This window comes from Erithacus rubecula (assembly GCF_903797595.1).
Source record: "Erithacus rubecula genome assembly, chromosome: 6".
NCBI classification, from domain to species: domain Eukaryota; kingdom Metazoa; phylum Chordata; class Aves; order Passeriformes; family Muscicapidae; genus Erithacus; species Erithacus rubecula.
In genome coordinates, this window is record NC_136688.1 from 36,292,519 (window position 1) to 36,309,949 (window position 17,431).

Here is a 17,431-nt window from a genome sequence, read left to right on the forward strand (position 1 = left end):
CGGCCCCGCCCCGCGCTGACGGGGCGGCCTCGGAGAGGAGCTCCGCCTACCTGCCCCGCCCACGGCCGCGCCTCCCTCCCGTTCTTAAGGTGGTACGGCGCGATTCGCGCCTATTCCGCGCCGGGTGCGAGGGGTCACGTTTGCATGGAGCTACCTTAATGATGCAGCGGGACGGCGCGCGGCCCGGAAACGGAAGCCAACGGGGGCCTGTCGGGCGACAGCCAGTGCTGACGTTTCCCTGGTCGGCGGCGGCCGCGGCTCCTTGCGCTTCCAGCGGAGTCTCGCTGGGCGGCCTCGCCCCGGCGGGCTGGGCGAGCCCCGCGCCGCGCTCTCGGTGAGTGCTCGCGCTGCCGCCGCAGCCGCCCCGTAAGCCCCACCCGCGGTGGTTTCTTGTGACGCGGAGGGGCCCCCGGCCCTGTCCCGGCGGGGCGGAAGGAGGCGCCGGTACCCGCCGACCCAGGGGATAGGCGGCGGTCTGTGCTGTGGCAGCCTGGGCCCCCAGTCCGCTGGAGCTTCGCGGGAGCAGTGCTGGGCCTCCCGGACCCAGCCGCCGCTGGCCGCAGCACCGGGACGGGACTCGCCCGGCCGCTGTCCGCCCGCTGTCCGCGGCCAGCCCTGGGTGCCCGTGGGAGAGGGAGCGGCCGGGCACATAATACCAGGCTATGCCTTAATCATTTTTCCCGTGAAAACGAGGGCACTGGGCCATAAGCGAGACAGCCGTTCCCTGCTGCTGCCTTGGGGGCGCCTTCTCGCCGTCAGCCGGGTAATTTTAGAAGGTGGAAAGTCGCAAGTTGAGGTTGTGTGTAGCTGTAGTAGCTCAAGGCATTCCCACCTGTGAAACAGCCGCTTCTCTGTTACAGAGTTAGACTTGTAGTTGATCTTAATCGATGTAGATGTAGTTCAACTTTACTGTACAGTTTTTAACTATTCCTTTTGCTTGTTATCTTTAACTGCTGTTATCTTTTAAAGCAGCTGTTCAAACTGCTGTTACTCATTAAGCCTTATTTTTTTCAAAATCCTGTACATTAGAGTATTGCTGGTTTGGCTAGACGAATTTGGTTGGAGGTTTATGCTGGGTGGGTGGGCAGGGGTGGCAGTCTGTCTCTTCAGAGCTGCTTCCCTGCTGGTTTGCTGTGCCATGGTGAGACATGCACTGTGTCTGCTGCCCCTTCGTGCCTGGATTGCCCGTGTGTGGCTGGAACAGAGCTCTCGGGGCTGCAGCAGCACCATGACCTGGGAGCTCAGGCTGCGCAGAGCTCGTGGCCTTGCTGAGCCCGAGGTCTGCTGGAGGCAGCCTGGCTGTGTCCTGGGGCCCCAGCTGGGTGTAGCCCTGCTCAGTGTGCTTGTGGGGTGCTGCATTCAAGCTCAACTTTCCAGAACTGTGGCTGCTCAGCACATACAAGTTCTGCAGTGCAGTTATTGCTAATGCCCTTCTGGCTATCTGCCAGCCCAAGCTGGCTACCTGCTAAAACACCTTACGTGTCTTTTTGCCTGGAGTGTGGCTCTTGACTTGGATGGACCGTGACCCAAGTTCTGTTAATTTCTGTACTTGGCAGCCCTTAGAAATTCTGATGACTTGCAATTTCTTAATGTGCTGGTGAGAGCAGTTTATATGAAAATGCTTGAAATTATCTCTTTAGCAAAGGATTTGAATGATTCCTATCACAAGGCCATCTAAGAAGCTTTTGGAATTTTTCACTTACTAGGACATAATTAACCTTCTGTGTTTGGAGATCTATAGAACTCTGGAAACTAATTTTAAATATTGAGTATTCAATGACTTCTGTGTGTTGGTCATCCTATCAAACTTCTTAACTGATATATCCAAGTATTATAGTTAAGTTTTGTCATTGGTTGCCATTTTAGTAGCTCAAATCTTATTTAGTTGCAGTGCCATTTTTAAAGGTTTGGGGTTTTCTTTTTATTATGCATTAGAATTATCACAGAAAAATTACCTGGAAAACACTTTGAACATCTCTCTTGCTGAGACTGTTTGTTTGGTAGAGCCTATTGATGATAATACTTTTTTAGAATTATTGTGCAGTAATGTGACTTGTATGCCTTGTAAGGAAACCTTGGAGTTTTACCTCTTCAGATAACATGTAGAAGTACCCTTCCAGCAATTTAAAAAGATGGACATGAATTTCTGTTAGTGTACTGGTTTACAAATACTCTACTGGCAGAGCTCCTTAGGAAACATAGACTAATTTTTTAATTAATGTTGACAGGGTGTTGTAATGGATATTGTTGCTTGTACATTCAATGTACATTAAATCTAAAATGTGTAAATATATTTATTTGTGTCATTTGCCATACCCAAATCCTGTATTTACATAGGATTTATTTATCCTACATCTTCTGTAGCTCCTGGAAACTTGGTTCTGCATTGACCTAAGTATCAGGGCAGGGTGGGTTAGACTGGCAGCTGTTTTGGGGGTTTTGTTGCTGGTTTAACCTACCAAGTTGGTAACAATAGTAACTCTCAATTAGGTAAAGTGATCTAGAGATTGGCTTACATGGATGCCTTGTTTTAGCTCTTTTGGAATGTATCTTTTTTTGTTTATAAATGCATTTTAAACTATGATTTTTGGGCTGATAAGCCTCAATATGTGTATAACGTGAGCTGCTTTGTTAGCCACATTGGAGCCCTCTCTCTTAAATAAAATCAGAATGGACCTAGTGGTGCATTCTTAATTTCAATAAATGGACTGACCTTTTTTCTGTTTTTTTTCTCATTTGAGGCAGGTGGAAGTCCCAGAAACCTCTGAAATTCTCATCTGTTTTGATTACAGAGGCTCCCCTTATTGAGAATTTGCCTTTCAGTTCTGAAAGGAGGAGCTCAAATGTGAGGTTCTAATTTGGGCTATCAGCAAGGAAGCAGTTTCAGCTGAGTACAAGACAGCAACACAGAAAGTGGAAAATAAACAAAAAGTATTTGAAGTGCCCCATTTCAGCAGTAGCTGTGGTGTTGCAAATTTTTGCTCTTCAGACAAGTTTTGGTTTCCCCTTATTCAGAATTTTAGATTGCTGATTCTACCATGTGTTCTTCTGAATATCTTGCCACTTAATATGGGGGGGAGTGGTTTAGCATGTTGCCTAGAATGTGCACCCTTCAGAAATGAATGTTTTATAGTTTCCCAAGTGTAAGTTATTGTATGCTTTAGGCTTATATATGAGATTTGTGTCTCTAGTGAACAAAAAAGTCTGTTTTTCCAATACAGCTATTCAAAAGTACAATATGAGTTTTGATTATTAAAATGCAAGTATATTTGTAGGGTTACTGAAATGGGAAACTAAGTTTGATTTAGTGAAAGCTGGATAAAATGCAACTGATAAATAATGTTGAATTTTTGCTAGCAAACTATTTTGTTTCTGTTATTCTTCTGTTTGCTACTTGTTATACTGTCCTTGCAGGATGCAGAGTTTCTAGGCTATTTTGCTTGATTTTATTCTGTCATGTAGCATATTGCTGGTAAGAGGATAAAAAGAAGTTTGCATTCTTTCTGGAAGTCTGTATGGACTGTTTTGGGTTGTTTTTCATGGTGAATTCAATGCACATTTATTCTACGCAGTGAAATCCTTCCTAATTGAAGTATGATATCTCTCCCTTTAAGTAGGCCATCAGGATTGCCTAAAATTAACTTCAGGCCAGTATTTCCTAAAAATAACTTTAAAAAGTAAAACTTGTGCAATTTCTGGAATGCAAAACAGGATTCTTACCCAAAAGTTACTTGAATAATTACTTTGTGAAGGCATAGTTTCAACTAGTTTAAAATTTTATTTTTAAATTTTTTTTTTCAAGATCCTTCTGAGTTGTACTTGAAGCCGCCAAAATGGTTCTGGCAGATCTTGGAAGAAAAATAACTTCAGCATTGCGCTCACTGAGCAATGCCACAATTATCAATGAAGAGGTATGTGGTGTGCAAATGTGATGGCACTAACACTGGAGGAGTTCTGAGAAAAAGTTCTCAAAGGCTGATGAGAAGCTTGAAGTGGGCTCCCTAGACTTTTTTTTTTCCCCTTCATGTATAATTTGTACTAGAGGTTTTAACCCCCTAACACACAGTATGACCCAAAATTAAAACTAGATTTATAAATGGGTCGTCACCTCAGACATAGTGGGTCCCATGGTCAAAGGGTCCTTGAGCCTGGTGGTTGTGCTTAGGGAGATTAGTGTTATGTGGAGGCAAATTTGGATGGAAGGTAGGTGCCTGCTCTAATTTGTGTGTGCACAGGCAGACCATGGAGATGTGTTCTAGGCTGCTAGAAGCTGAAATGTGGAAGAACAAATGTAAAATTTGCTGTCTGAAATGTGTGGAATGGGTTGCATTTGCTTCCTTTGTATTCAAGCCAATATGGGGTTCTGGAAGTTTGTTTGGCTTAGTGTGATCTGTATTCTATCTCATTAAGAGTTTGAAATTAGAACTTGGTGTGTCCTGTCATAGGAGTTCAATGCAAGATGGAAAACTAACTAATATGATGGTTTCAAAGTGTCTGAGTACATAGATTGCTAGAAACTCTTTTCAGATGGAAAGATGGATGGCTTAAAGTTGTAGGGTTAGAACTTATGATAAAGTGTTTTAATGTATCTTCTGCTGGGAGACAAAATCCTTAATTAAATCAATCAAATACAACCCAATTAAATTTTTTCAGGAATGGAAACTTTTATCCTGTAGGAGCTCAAGATGTAAAAATGAAGCCATTTATGCAGGTGTTACTTTCAGAAAAATCTTTCTGTTCAAGACTTTGAAAACTCAGAATAAACAGGGTTTCTAGCTGAGGCACCTGCTTGCCTAAAAGGCACACAATCAGAGCAGCAGTCTAGTTTTTGAAAATGCAGGTAGCAGGGTGTCCTCCTTTAGGTAAGGAATACTGTTCCTTACAGAAATGGTGTTGTGATCTGAGATTTTTTTTTTTTGTGTACTCTCTAGGGACTAACCAGAAGAGAGTTCAGGAAGTCTTGCTGCTGTATGAACCGTTGGCCATAATGCAGTAGGAAGTGTTTTGTTAGTGTTATATAGTGTGCAGTTGTTACAATTGAGAACCCTTCCCTTTCAGATTTAAATTGTATTTATGTAGGAACAAATCCACAGACTTTTTTTGTGACAGTCAATTTAATGATAGGACTATGTGTATTTAATTTGTGAAAGTTATGGTTATATCATAAATAGATGAATCATCATCGTTATACCATAAATAGACTTTCACATTCTGATTTTGACCTTATACTGGCCTAGTTAATCTGTGTATTGTAAAACAATTTTCTGATTTTTATTTTATTCTCCAAAGGTTTTAAATGCTATGTTAAAAGAAGTATGTACAGCATTACTGGAAGCTGATGTTAATATCAAACTTGTGAAGCAACTTAGAGAAAATGTCAAGTAAGTGAAATAATTAAAATGCATTTAACTTTTGATGTTTGTAAAAGTTGTAATTTGAGATTACAAAATAACTAATTTAAAACTTAGTATGTTGGGGTATTTTTAGATGCACATGGTTTACTTTTAACAGGAAAACAGCTGTTTGAACTAAATGTTTAGCCAGTTCCATCAAAAGAGTCTTTGGTCAAATTTAGCCACTTACTGCTGTTACAGGCTTGTTTCAAAAATCTGTTGCTGCCACCGGTTGAATCATCTGATAAACAAGTTCTTTATTACTTCCTAGACACAGCATCTTCACATGTTCTGTGCTGGCTATGAATAGATCTTATATGTGACTAGCACTGTTACCTTGCCAATTTTCAGATAATTTAAGTAAATGCAAGTCTGAAAGATGCATTTTAGAAATGTGTTTTTGTCCTCTGCATAAGAATATCTCCAGTGCACGTCACTTTTTAAGTACATCCTATCTGAAAACTCAGAACAAATCAGGGTGCTGTGCAGTTGCAAAAACTGTATTACTAGGTTCAAGTGATGCTTTATGTTAGTGTGTCATGCTTTTCTTAAACTCAGGTCTGCAATTGATCTTGAAGAAATGGCATCTGGCCTTAACAAAAGAAAAATGATCCAGCATGCAGTCTTTAAAGAGCTTGTTAAGGTAGGACTTCAAAACTCTGCATTCATCACTTTCCTTACACAGTCTGGGCTTGGAAGTAGTGCAGTAGCAAGCCAAGCTTTTAGATGGTTATGTGATACCTGCAGTTATGCTTTCTGATGTGAGGCATCTTACTATTGGAAACAGTACTATTCTCATTGAAACTACATCTTGGGCATTTCTCTAACTCTAGTCTGTGCCCAGACATATGGTGGCTCAGGAATGGATGTACCTTCTACTCATTTCAAAAGTGAGGCAGCAGCCCTAAAAAGCCTTCTGTGCTGTAGGATTTTCACTGGAAGAGGCCCATCCTGAACAGTGACAAGAGGGGTGGAGTGTGAGTTATCCTTGTGCCATATATACAGGCCACCCTGAGTGTGCTTGGTGTTAATTTCTTTTTAACACTTACTGCTGCAGAATTATTATGGAGAACATTATATACTATAGATATCTTGTAAGGGCTGATGTTATTCACTGTAAATCAGCAAAAATCTATGCCAAATTAAGATTGTGCAGAAACTGTTTTTCTCTTTTGAATATGAAACCAGTGCTACCTGTGTTACTCTTTATTCTTTAGCTTGTAGATCCTGGAGTCAAGGCATGGACACCTACTAAAGGAAAACAGAATATTATAATGTTTGTTGGTTTGCAAGGAAGTGGTAAAACAACAACTTGTTCAAAGGTAACATGCAGTCATGCAATGGATCTCTGTGTGGTTTTTGGTTTGTGGGTTTGGCTTTTTGGGGGTTTTTTGTTTTGGTTTGGTTTTTTTCTTTTGCTTGGGGAAGCTGGTGGTCATTGGGCTTCTTAGGCCATATTGGCTTGTGATCTGTGCTGTTTTTTTTAGTAGGAAAGTTCTAACTCAGTACTGTGTAGAGAGGTTTGCAAAGGGGTTTCTGAGATGAGATGAATGTTGAAAATAATATTCTTTTGGGGCAATTTATGGCTTGTGGGACTTCATTCAAAAATTTTTAAACTAAACTTTTGATGAAACAATACCCTATAAAAGTCTTTCAATTTGTTCTTCTACTTAGTGAAGTTAAACCACAATACTTTAGTTCACTTTCTAGGCTTAAGACTAATACTAAGAATGGATGCTCATTCCATTACTTATTTAGAAAATTCAGTGGAGTTTGGCCTATGTATTAGATAGCTCATTTAAGTGTAAGTTGATGATGTGAGACCTCTTCCAGCCCCAGATTCATTGAGGAAATTTGCACTTGTATTTAAGGCTAAAAAAAGAGTGCTCTGAATCAACCTATCTTCACATTTGCAACAAGGCCTTCCCTGTTTATTAGTGTAAGGTCAAACAACACATTATTCCTTGTGGGATAATCCACTACCTGTGACAGGAAGTTGTAATCTCTGCTTTCCATTTTCCAGCAATCTCCTGGACTGTTTGTGCTTCACTATGTTGCTTCTCCAGCAGATGTCAGAGTAGTTAAAGTCTCCCACAAGAACCAGGGCCTGTGACTTTGAGGCTGCTTCAAGCTGCCTGCAGAAGGCCTCATCCATTTGCTCCTTCTGATGGCCTGTAACAAACACCCACAACAGCATCAGCCTCACTACCTCTTGACTCACTCATCATTCACCCCAAAACAGAGCTTGATACATCCAAACTGTGAGGAGGAATTATTCTATGGGGAAAAGACAGATCTTTGTTTTTTGTCATCTCCTTTTGAGATTCACACATAGTGAAATATTCAGTATAGCCTACTCTGATTTCCAAAGACATTGTTAGTGCTTATGTAGGTGAACTTTATTTTGAATGTTTGTCTTTGGTCAGTGTTTTGTGAATATACCAGCACCTGTGAAGCTGAGTGTTGTAGGAAGGTTAAGGATTCTATCCACAGCTTTAAAACATGTCTTTCAATGGAAATATCTTTTCTCTTCTGGAAATACAGAAACATAGAGCTCTACAAGTTGTAGCCATTATGGTACTTGATATTGTAATATTGCTTTGGGTAGTTTCTACATGCTAGTCCAATCTGCAGTACTAACATTAAGAAGAATTCAGGAGTTAGTAAAATGGGAACTTAAGTTATTTGTAGTCATGCATAGAAATTGTTTTTTCAAGAAATTGAATCGGAAGAGTCAAGCAGGTGTTTTCATGTTGCCATTAATTATTTATAACATTTTGTAACATTATTTTTGTAAATAATGGCCATGCCAACAGTGAACAGTCTTACTCTGTGGCCTCAGTTATATAAAGACTGGCTTGAGTTTATATCCTGTGTGTGACTTCATGCTGTTACAAGTGTCATGTCAATGGGACTTTGGTGTAACTACTTGTTTTGGGTTTCATTTCAGTTAGCATACTTCTATCAGAGGAAAGGCTGGAAGACTTGTTTAATATGTGCAGACACATACAGAGCAGGTAACACAGACTTTAGTAATGTAGTGCTCTATAATATTTGAAGATTTTGTTAAGTAATCCCTTGACTATACCTGTCTTACAGGTGCTTTTGACCAGTTAAAGCAGAATGCTACAAAAGCAAGAATTCCCTTTTATGGGAGGTAAGCATCTTTCAGAATCACTTTGAGAGTAATTCAACTCCCAGTTATGTATTGTTCTGTATTGAACATTTTGCACTAAACCCCATCTAGCATTGCCTAATTGCTTTCATTTTAGTAATACATTCTGATTCTCCATTGCTCCAATCAGATGAAAATTCTGCCCAGTTCAGTATACTGACAGGAGTAGTAGGTAGGATAGTATACAAAGAGATCAGATGTCCAGGAATAATTCCCTATAGTGCTTATTCAGTGTATAGCAGTTCATAACTTTTGCCAGGCATGGCCAGATTTTTGGGAAATATCTCACAAATCAGAAGATACTGTTTTTGGATGCTTAACTTTTATTATCAAAGCAGAGGTGGACCTGAAATGTCTTTTAAAAAGCAGTAAATTATTTTCCCCTAAGCTTCACTGAAGGTGAACTGTCTAGATGCTCAACTAAATCTTATTTGAGGGAGCGTGTTAAAGAACTTACTGCAGCTTCCAGCAGGTGAGACAGGCTTCAGTTCACTGAGCAGTAAGGGTAAATGGCTTAGGAAGACATATTTTTAACCAATTTTTGCTTTACATAAGGGGAATTCCCTCTTGAAATCCAGATACATATATAGTTAACAAGTTTATAGTCAAATGAAATTGAAAAGAGTGATGAAATTCTGAGTCTTTGTTTCTCCTTTTGATCAGTTATACAGAAATGGATCCTGTAATAATTGCCTCAGAAGGTGTTGAGAAATTTAAGAATGAAAACTTTGAAATAATCATTGTTGATACAAGTGGACGTCACAAACAAGAAGACTCTTTGTTTGAAGAGATGTTACAAGTTGCTAATGCCATAGTGAGTAGTTAGGAGAAATACAGTAACTTGGTATAGTCATTGGATGATGACTGAGTTGATTCATCTTTATGCTGATGTTCTGTGTGCATTTTGCTTTAACTCCTAGATTGTGTTAGAAGATGCAAACAGATATGAATAAGCAAGGGCTGAATGACCAGGACTTGTTAGTTTTGTGGCAGTTTTAATTATTCAGTTCTCTTGTTCAAGGATGCTTGCATATAACCAGACTGCCATTCCTGCTTTAACTTTTCATTTTCAGGATCTTTGCATTAAAAAAAATAGGCAAAAGAACCAGTCTGGTCTGGTTTCCTTTAACTTTAAATGCTAAACTTACTGTGATTGTCACAAATAATTGCACTGAAACAGAGAAGATGGTTGGATAACTTTCAACAGTTTTAATATGTAAATGAAGCTGTTGTTTCTATGGGCTTAAAAAAAAAAGTCTGGCTATTAGTTTGATTCTGTGGTCTTGCATGACAATATGACACCACACAATTTTTGCTGATGGCTAACTTATTTTTAAAGGAATGGATGTCTTAAATATCTGAATGTAAAACCAAGTGGAAGATGTTAGCTATTAATTACTTGTGGATACTAATTATCTAATTGGCTCAAGATACTGGCTAAAATCACTTGAATCATAACTAATAAGCACAAATCTATTAAATTGCAATGTTTTGTGTTGTAGATAAATCATATAGTCATACAGCATCAGAATTTTTAAAATGGTCCTTGGATAATACTGTTCATAAAACAGTGGTCCTGTTTTAAACTTTAGCATACAGCTTACATACTGTTATTGCAGTAAATTCTGCTATTGAACCTACATAATAATAGTAATGCATGAACATTGTTCAGTAAAACACAAAATAGTAATTTCCTGCATCTCATTTCTCCTAGCAACCAGATAACATTGTTTATGTGATGGATGCTTCCATTGGCCAAGCTTGTGAAGCTCAAGCTAAAGCTTTCAAAGACAAAGTAGATGTAGCTTCTGTTATTGTTACTAAGCTTGATGGACATGCCAAAGGAGGTGGAGCTCTTAGTGCGTAAGTACTGTGGTATAAGTGTCCAACATCTGGCTGTGAACAGCCAGCCATGAAATGCTGTCTTGCAGAAACCTGCCCTGTGGAAGTGTCACTCACATTGCACAGAGTCTAAGTCAGTCATAGTCACACGTAAATTTTTATCCTCCTCCTGGTTGGGTACTATCTCCTGTTGATATTTAACATTGGAATCCAATGATATGATTTATTTTCAGTACAGTAGTTTGTATTGTCATAGGTCAGACTTTTGTCTTCTGAAATCAGCATCAACTATTTTCATTGCATATTGTGTATTAGGCATTTTTCCAGAAAAATAAATTTGGGTTCAATAGATGCAACTTACATGAAGAGTTTTGCATCTCAGGATGCAAAAAAAGGGGAAAAAAACTGTATCTCATGTCTAGTGACCTTAAAACTGTAATGCAAATCAAAATTCTGGATTGGCAGTGTCTGGAAATTTGGTGAGAAGTTGTCTGCGGTCATAGTTACCCAAATTCCATTCTTGTTGGACTTCCTGTGTGCTATATCTTGGCAGAGTATGGACTAGAAAGTGTTGCATTTTATCTTCAGCCTGTATGATTGTTCCAGCTGCCTTTCAAAGATACAGCTTATTTGGAGCTGAGATGTTTTGCCAAAACAGTCAAAATAACTGACCCTGACTTGCTAAATCCCTGTCTTTGATCTTAAGTGTTAAGAGTCCTAAACTACCATATGTATTTTGCTATACTTACAGCACAATGTTGGAAGAGTAAAGCTTTTGGTATTTTCATTTTGCTCATTGGAGTTGTCGTGTGCTTGTGTGCCTTAAGTGTGCTGTGTTTCCTCTGTACACTCTGTGGACTGGAAACTGAGTTTTAGTTAAAAGCTAGTGCCAGTGTAATAGAAAGGTTCTGAGTGTTCTTATGTCTGAGCTTTTTCCTGTGTTGAAGATGAGATGGTTGTATGAAGAAGAAATTGGAATTGGAATCAATGCTTGTCATCTGACAGTATTATCATTAGTATCAGTGTATATATTGGTAATATCCCAGTATTAGGATAAACTGAAGATTATTTTTTTAGTCCTCTCAAATTTCTTAAACTCAGCAATGAAAATTAGCAACTTCTATTTCTGTCCATGATTTTTGTTCCAAACAGAGTTTGTATTTTATAAAGTACTAATTAGAGAGAAGTCTTTTTAAGTACCCTGAGCTAAACATCCAAGTGCTGGGTGTTTTTTCATTAATAGTTTGAGGAGTAAGGGAGATAGTGCTGATGATGCCTAGCTGATTATAATATAAAAGATGGATGGTGTTTGAGAGGCAATTTCATAAAATATATTTTATTGCAGAGTTGCTGCCACAAAGAGTCCTATTATTTTTATTGGAACTGGCGAGCACATAGATGACTTTGAACCCTTTAAAACACAGCCTTTCATCAGCAAGCTGCTTGGTATGTCCTGTGTACAACTGTACTTAAAAGATACTTAAAATTTGATAATGGAAAGTGAAAGTGTAATCTTTTTAATGCTAATTTCAGATCTGTTTTCTTTATCCAGGTATGGGTGATATTGAAGGATTGATAGATAAAGTAAATGAGTTAAAGTTGGATGATAATGAAGCACTCATAGAAAAGCTAAAACATGGTAAGTTATTCCCAAGGCATGAATAGCAGATGTGTTACAGTGACCTGAGTGTGGCAGGTTCTCTGCAATGGAGACCACAGAGTTCATTTGTGCTGTGTGTAGACACAAACAACTTGTTCATGTGCACAGTGAAGAATGGTTAATCTTTCTCTAGTAAATGTGACAGCCATGTAAATTGAGTTGTTTTTCAAATGATAAGTGTGTCAGACTATAAGTGCAGAATAACTAGCTTGATGGTTCAGCATGTCATCTGAAACTGTTTAGATGTAGTAGTGAAGATGTTTGTTTATCTACTTATCTATGTAGTATACTATTTACTTTATGAATATGAAGAATAATTGAAAAAGGAGAGTAAGAACCAAAATGCCAGTGTGACTTTGCTAACTTTTCTTTTGTTGTTGTGCTTCAGGTCAATTTACATTAAGAGATATGTATGAACAATTCCAAAACATCATGAAAATGGGACCATTCAGTCAGATCTTGGTTAGTTATCCCCAAAATAATTTTATTATTTGACAAATTCATGTAAACTTAAAACTCTTCATTGAAATTTGTTATAATCTGTTCTCTGTGTGTTTTCCAAAAAGGTGAAATGATTTTTCTACTTCAGTATGTAATTACTGAACTAATAGTTGCTATCTATATTTCTTTCTGCTTTAATTAAAGCTAGCTTTGCCTATTCTGACACAGCTTTTGTTTTCTATTCTTAAAACAAGGGCATGATCCCTGGTTTTGGAACTGACTTTATGAGTAAAGGCAATGAACAGGAGTCAATGGCAAGGCTAAAGAAACTCATGACTATAATGGACAGTATGAACGATCAAGGTAAAACAAATTTCACCTGCTATTTTTTTCTTGATTGTTGAACAAGTTTATTTAGAGAGATCTTTCTGGAAACAAGAAGACATTGCAGTATATAAAATGATAGAAAATGACAAATATTTAACTTCCTTGGGAATAGCAAGGAGTACAAATTTCTTAATAAATCTCAATATTTAGAGATACTTTGACTGTTGCTGTTCTGCCTTGTGTAGAGTAGATGGGATTTTGAATACTTTCCATTTTGTTGGAAATCAGTGTATTTTTATTCATTGCATTGTAATTGTTCATAAATTATTAATTATATACTTGCAAATTAATAAGGTATGTTAATCTTTATTCTGGCATTGCTGTCTTTTCCCTACCCACCCTCAAATTTACTTGGTGATGTAGCCTGGTTTCTAGAATTCAGTATTGTTTCCAGTTTACCTATTATTCCTTTAGTAGTATGCTCTTATGTTATGCTAAACCCACTAATATGGCTTAAGACCAAGTATCTCAAGAGCATAATTTATTTACACAACTTTTTTTCTATCATGGTGATTAACATATGAAGATAAGAGGTTTTTTTAGTATTACTTCTAGAATATTATGTCTCAATGATTTATGTAAAATTTTGCGTTGTCAGTTCTAAAAGTTTTTATTCTCTGGCTCAAAATGAAGTTCTCAACAATGAGAACAGGTTTGCTACCAATTGTACCTGTTTTAATGTCACTGACTCAATGGATTTTTCTTTTCCACATTGTAATTGCAGAACTTGACAGTACAGATGGTGCCAAAGTTTTCAGTAAGCAGCCAGGAAGAATCCAAAGAGTAGCAAGAGGCTCAGGTGTTTCTACCAGAGATGTCCAGGAGCTTTTGACCCAATACACTAAGTTTGCACAGATGGTGAAAAAGATGGGAGGCATCAAAGGGCTTTTCAAAGGTAAAACAAAAAAAAAAAAAAAACCAACACCAAAAACTTCACCCTAAAATTTATTAACTAAGGTAACTTGATGTGTGAACACAGATGAAATGAGACAATATCGATCAGGGAGAGGAGAAAGTGAGTTGTAGCTCGCTCATTCTCATGTTTGAAAGTTTTTGTGACTGGTAAGAGCTGGACTGTTCTTCATTACACCAATGTGTAACTTAGCAGTGAAAGCTACTGTATTTCTATCAGTGCAGACTTGATTACTACTACAGTACTAATACTTCAGTCTGCTATGTGGAGTGCAGGGACTGTTGGTCCTAAATGGACTTTTAAGTGGCTGATATAGTAACTTGTAAAAATGTACTCATGGATTTGAATCTAGAATTAGAAAGTAACATTTGGATTTATTTTATTTCTAGCACCATATATTAATCTACTTTGATTGCTCTTTTCTTTTTATGTAGGTGGTGATATGTCCAAGAATGTGAACCCATCTCAGCTGGCCAAACTGAATCAGCAGATGGCAAAGATGATGGATCCAAGAGTTCTTCATCATATGGGTATGTGCTGACTTTTTATAGCTTCAAGAGAGGACTGCCAGTTACAGTGGAGCATTTGAGATATGAAGTGAAGAAGGGGATGGGAGACTATCTGCATTATATATCAGTATTAAGTGTTTTTAGGGTTTTCTAACAAGAATCAGAAAGTATAGTTCAAATACTTTGCACTTAGCAGTGGTTAATCCAGTCTTTAATTCGGATTCAGCTCTCAAAATGAGCGTTTGGACTGGTGTAGGATGTCTGTGGTAAAACAAATCTTCCTTTACTTCTCTTCTAAGATTTGCCTCAAGTAATGAAATTTGACAAGGACTCTCATACCTGAACCTTACTGATTGATAATAGTCATTCCATGCAGTTTTTTTCTTTTGTCTAGTTCTTAATACACAAGTCATCTTAAAGCTTGGTGTTTTGCAGACTTTTCTGTAATTACTCACTCAATTTTTTATTTTCAATAGCTGTTTAAACCTAGTTTGACAGTCTTGGGCTTCTGCCTTTGCATATTACTGGAATAGTGTGTGTACAGTAATGATGCCTCAAGCAAGAGAGCTGTGCTTCAGAGTTGATTAACACATCCATGTTCTCATTTTCTGCAGGTGGCATGGCCGGTTTGCAGTCAATGATGAGACAATTTCAACAAGGTGCTGCTGGGAATATGAAAGGCATGATGGGATTCAATAATATGTAAAGAAGCCTTAATACAAATGGACTTGGTTGACTCTTCATTGGAACTTCAGTGAATGAATTTGCTTTCTTCCTTTTTACAGTGATGAGAGAGTGGTCTTTTCAAATCTTATCCAGGCTTCTCAGTTTCTACATCTAATTTCTGAAAACTATTTTTGCTTAAATTAGTTCCTCTCCACTAATAACTGATGGCACAAAGAGTAATTCAATTTAATAAAACAAAATCATGATGTAAAATTTTAATATTTAGAGACACTTTTTAATTGTTTACATCAAATGGCAGCCATTATATTTGTAAACAACCCTGATCTTTGGTTATAGTAACATAAAATGTCACAAATATACTGTAAAATAAAATTTAAGTGGTTATAAACAAGGGAATGGCCTGTTTCTTCAGTTCCTTTTGACTGTCCTTTATCAGTATGTAATGACATTATTTTCTTAGTTTGACTTTTTTTTTTGTAAAGACTGCTGTAACTCATTTTTGGCATAGATACTATAAGATTAGCTCAGTACCTGAAAATGTGCTGCTGGTACTCATCTGTGGAGCATTTTTAGAGTGTGGATGTGCTCTGCTCAGGTTTGTACAAGACTGTTATATAGAATTTCATTGTTTTTCCCCTATACACAAAGAGTCAAGGGACTGAAAAAATACAGATATGCAGATACCAAACTGTCTCATATGCTGAGTATGATCTTCATACCAGGCTGCCAGTTAAGCAGTTCTTTTGTTCTAGAAATAATTTCTAAAGCACAATAGTTAGAATTCTGTGCTGGTACACAACTTTAAGACAGAGAGAGCTATATCTGACAGCATACTGCCCCAACTCAGCTACAGTCTGATCTTCACTTCCTATAGTAGTTTAATATTTCAGTTTACTGTGTTGGTCTCAAAAGGGTAGAATCCACAGGAATGCTTCAGAAACTAGGTAGACAAAGATGAACCTTGAAATCCAACAGAGATGTTGGCAAATATGGTAAGTTTTTTTACCCTTATTTTAGGGTAAGAGGTTGTATTATAAATTTTAATAAACAGCAGTGTTTGGTTTGTGAATGGACGCCTATTGCTGCTGTCTAGATGAAAAATGCAGTAGTTAAAACAAGTGGGTCCCTCTGTCAGTCAGTTGGTGGCAGCTAACAGGGAATGTCTTTTATATATACAAAATTATACTCTCACACTAATAAAATGTAAGATATGCTGTAATGTATTTTATAATGTGAAACTATCTCCTGCTTGATTAATGGTATGTGTTCAGTATGTGGAGAAAGCTGAAAAGTCTTTAAGTATTCTAACTACCTCAATGCACTGCATTTTATGCATAGTATTAATTTGTAAAAGGATGAATCTTTGTATCTTAAATATAACAAATGAGTTCTTGCATATCACCAGCTTGTTGGGAGCTGTCCTCAGCTACTGAAGTGGTATGCTTAACTGAAACCTGATTTTTCTTTTTTATAGGATTTTCAGTTCTTGAGCACTATAACCCAATGCAATATGCAAACCCATGCTGGGAAGAGTATGAAATCTTGGTTTGAAATGCAGTCCGTAGGGGAGAGTGGATGGTTAATGCTTTTGACGGAAATCAAACATGAATAGGGATATTGAGGATGAACAGTGAAGCACTGTGCTCCAGGACAGGCTCAGTCAGAGTGTCAAGTTACCAACAATTAACTCTTATTTTCAGCTTGTGGCCCACATTTAGTTTTAACTTTTAGTTCACCATTTCCAAAGTACTAAAACTGCAACCAGATACAAAGAGATGTTGCTAGCTGAGTGTTGGCAGAGACAAAGGCAAGTTGAGAGTGCATTTCCTTTAAAGTATGAGATGTCAGTTGTTACTTCTTAAGATATATGCTGGAATGAACAAAGTGTATATTGATCTTACCTTAGCAAGCCAGGTACAAAATACTTTGGAGCCTGCTTAGAAAAATTGCATGAGAATCTCGGGTCTGGGGGAAAAAAAAACGTCCATGAGAGGCACTAAGAACAAGAGTTCAACTGTATAGGAGTAAATCTAAATGGATTGGTGACTTACATGGCCTTTCATCGCTTGATGCAAATAAAACTCTCCTGGCAAATGTGTAACAACACTACCAGCACTATTTTCTTGCATTAGGGGTTTTGTACTCACCCTCTACAGCATCTTAGAAAAGTTTTCTCTAGCATTAAGAACTAGAGTTATGTAAAACTTGCTGGAAATGCTTAGACTGAGGTCTGTCTTGTGTATATCTTGCTGTTGCTGCTGTCAGACAAGCTTTTGTCTGAGCTGTTTGAGCTCAGGCTGCTGCTGGGCAGCCTACTAAGAGGAAAGGATGGTCAATAGATAGCTGTGTGATGGAAGCTGGACAACTAACTATTAGCACAAACAAATAGTTCTGGCTTTGTTAACTCTTCACCTTTCCATAAGA

General features: G+C 38.0%; 1 protein-coding gene across 5 annotated transcripts; it reads left to right on the top strand.

Moving 5' to 3' along the window:
* Positions 1–196: 196 nt before the first annotated feature.
* Positions 197–15,398, top strand: SRP54 (signal recognition particle 54). Of its 5 annotated transcripts, none has more exons than XM_079310228.1 (16): positions 197–334; positions 3,803–3,911; positions 5,290–5,381; positions 5,952–6,036; positions 6,611–6,715; positions 8,344–8,410; positions 8,493–8,550; positions 9,232–9,382; positions 10,283–10,431; positions 11,756–11,856; positions 11,963–12,049; positions 12,459–12,532; positions 12,766–12,874; positions 13,623–13,793; positions 14,246–14,341; positions 14,935–15,398. In XM_079310228.1, the coding sequence occupies exons 2-16, from the start codon at positions 3,834–3,836 to the stop codon at positions 15,024–15,026; spliced, it is 1,515 nt and encodes a 504-aa protein (XP_079166354.1). In that variant the 5' UTR covers positions 197–334; positions 3,803–3,833; the 3' UTR covers positions 15,027–15,398. The 5 variants fall into 5 exon arrangements, with proteins under 5 accessions (XP_079166354.1, XP_079166358.1, XP_079166356.1 ...); XM_079310229.1 differs by lacking the exon at positions 197–334 and adding an exon at positions 362–763; XM_079310232.1 differs by lacking the exon at positions 13,623–13,793.
* The last annotated feature ends 2,033 nt before the right edge of the window (positions 15,399–17,431 follow it).

Excerpts from the sequence above, each read along its gene's own strand:
- SRP54 (XM_079310228.1), top strand. The coding sequence starts at position 3,834 with ATGGTTCTGGCAGATCTTGGAAGAAAAATAACTTCAGCATTGCGCTCA. Across the intron at positions 12,050-12,458 it reads CATAGAAAAGCTAAAACATG|GTCAATTTACATTAAGAGAT; the intron begins GTAAGTTATTCC and ends GTTGTGCTTCAG. Across the intron at positions 13,794-14,245 it reads CATCAAAGGGCTTTTCAAAG|GTGGTGATATGTCCAAGAAT; the intron begins GTAAAACAAAAA and ends CTTTTTATGTAG.